General features: G+C 41.1%; 1 protein-coding gene across 1 annotated transcript; it reads right to left on the reverse strand.

Annotated features, from left to right (window-relative positions):
• Positions 1-543: 543 nt before the first annotated feature.
• LOC130083449 (putative nuclease HARBI1) lies at positions 544-2,050 on the reverse strand. Its single transcript, XM_056248476.1, has 4 exons — positions 1,420-2,050; positions 1,203-1,315; positions 1,000-1,120; positions 544-928 (listed from the first exon to the last, which is right to left on the reverse strand). Exons 1-4 carry the CDS (start codon positions 1,850-1,852, stop codon positions 561-563), a joined length of 1,035 nt encoding a protein of 344 aa, XP_056104451.1. The 5' UTR covers positions 1,853-2,050; the 3' UTR covers positions 544-560.
• Positions 2,051-2,291: the final 241 nt, after the last annotated feature.

Genomic DNA, 2,291 nt, shown 5'->3' on the forward strand with positions numbered 1-2,291 from the left:
ACCACTTCTGCTGTGACAGAAACAGAAAATGTGGGGAGGCCCATAGAGGTATGATGCATAGAATGCATTCCCCCTTTTTTACATAAGAGAATAAATAAATTGTCATTGTCATTTTACAGAATATGGCAGGAGATTTTAATACAGCTGAGGGTCCATCTACCTCCACACAGAATCTTAGCAGTGTAAGAAATGTTCTGCAGTTCTCCTTCCTCATTTAAATATTTGGTCTGTGTTTGTATTACAGACTTGTTCAGTCATGTTTAATTATTCTGTCTTTCTAGTTGCCTGCCAAAGAGCTGTATAAGGTCCACCTTCAAAAGAAAATCAGAAAAAGTGACATGGAGATGGACCTTATACAGCTTCAAATGGAGGAGAAAATGCTTAACCTAAAAAAGGCCAGACTTGAAATTGAATTGCTGGAGCACCAGCTTAAGGTGGGAAACAGCATGTGAACATTAATCTGTCATTTGTTGTTGAATGAAATCTAAAGGAATAAATACAAATGTCTTTTGTTACAGGAAATAAAGAAACAATGAACAACACTTGACTGTTAACTGGTTTTAATTAAAGTGATTTTGGCAAATCATGTCTCGTACCACCCTGCCATCTCTTTGTTCTACTGGGTTCACTGGGGGTTCCTCTTGGCCATCTTCATCAAGTGAAAGGGGGGCCCTCTCACCTCTCAGTGTGGCAATGTTGTGAAGAACAACACAAGCAGCTATGATGTCACATGACCTTTCTGGGCTGACCCTGAGCCCACGCAGGCACTGAAACCTTGCCTTCAGGATGCCTATGGTCATTTCCACCTTGACCCGTGTTCTGCTGTGGGCCAGGTTGAATTGTGCCTGTGGTCCAGGCTCAGGTTCAGGGTAGGGTGTCATCATATAGGGCAGACAACCCTCTGTCCCCCAGCAAGTAACCATTGAAGTGTCCTATAAAGGTAGTTAAAGTATAATTGCATAAAAAAACATAAAATAAAAAAAAAACATTGTGTAAGGCAAAACATACCCTGTTGAAATTTGTGGCACAATGATGACTCCCTAAACATTCTGGCATCATGTACAGACCCTGGCCATTTGGCTTCAACATTAGTGATGAGGTGGGTTGCATCACATATTACCTAGTTAGTGGGGACCAGTAATGAGGGTGATTTAATGGTTTAAACACCCAAACATTTAGCACCCAAAAAAATCTATTGTCACCTGCACATTGATGCTATGGATCGACTTCCTATTAACATAGTCTCCTTCATTGACTGAAGGAGCTTTAATGGGAATGTGGGTTCCATCAATGCACCCAATCGCATTTGGGAACCCTGAAATTGAAAGTTATATAATTAGAAACATTTTAAATGATTGTGACTGTATACAGTATGGGTAGATTAAGTAAATGGTCTGTCATATCATAGAACGGACAAACCCGCCACTCTGTGGAATTCCTCTTTAATGACCCTCGGGGGTTTATGGCCAGGGAACTGTACAAAAGTGTGAAGGAACCGTTTGAGTGCAATGCATACTCTACGAACAGCCCTACACACAGTTGCCTTTCCCACATGCTCTGCATCGCCTACTGTATACAAAAAACTCCCCGTCGCAAAAAAGCGGAGGGCAATGCACAAAATGTGCTCCGTGTTAAGCGCTAATCCGCGATGTGTCACGTTTGCAATGTATGGTTTCAAAATCTTCGTTAAATAAATTAACGATTCTTTTGAAAAACGGTAACGCTCCCGCAAATATTCATTTGGATACGAAAACACATCGATACGTGGTCGTATCACCCTCTCACGGCGGAAAAGATTTCGTATTATCTGTGCTTCCACATCCACTGGATCGTCTTCAAAGGGGCACGCCATGCTCCGTCACCTCTCTGAAACAAACTAACTCTGGAACATAACCTGCTCCGGAGCAGGTTAAGTTCAGAGAGTGAGTTGCTATGACTACTAACATACCCTGAAAGTTACCTCTGTATTTGGAACCGAAAGTTGAGGTTATCCGCTTACTTACTCTTAAACATACCCGGTTATGTCACATAACCTGCTTTCTGGAATACACCCCAGGTAAGGAAGTGAACGCCACCCTTGTATGTTTTTGTTATTAGTTAGAGCAGTTAGAGAGGGCGCTTTGCGCTGAAGAATTCTGTCTTTTCTTTTCTTTTGTTATTAGTTAGTTAAGAGGTTGGGATTAGATAACCGGAGTTTGTTTTGTTCTTTTCTTTCATTTGGCTTCACTATTTATGTCCTTATTCTCTTGGGTTATTTACTTTGAACTCTCAATCTGTATATTTTGGTTTAT

This window comes from Rhinichthys klamathensis, unplaced genomic scaffold (genome assembly GCF_029890125.1).
Source record: "Rhinichthys klamathensis goyatoka isolate OS25496 unplaced genomic scaffold, OSU_Roscu_1.1 h1tg000055l_1, whole genome shotgun sequence".
Classification (NCBI taxonomy): domain Eukaryota; kingdom Metazoa; phylum Chordata; class Actinopteri; order Cypriniformes; family Leuciscidae; genus Rhinichthys; species Rhinichthys klamathensis.

Excerpts from the sequence above, each read along its gene's own strand:
- LOC130083449 (XM_056248476.1), bottom strand. The coding sequence starts at position 1,852 with ATGGCGTGCCCCTTTGAAGACGATCCAGTGGATGTGGAAGCACAGATA. Across the intron at positions 1,121-1,202 it reads TCCATAGCATCAATGTGCAG|GTAATATGTGATGCAACCCA; the intron begins GTGACAATAGAT and ends CCCACTAACTAG. Across the intron at positions 929-999 it reads ATTTCAACAGGGTATGTTTT|CTTCAATGGTTACTTGCTGG; the intron begins GCCTTACACAAT and ends CTTTATAGGACA.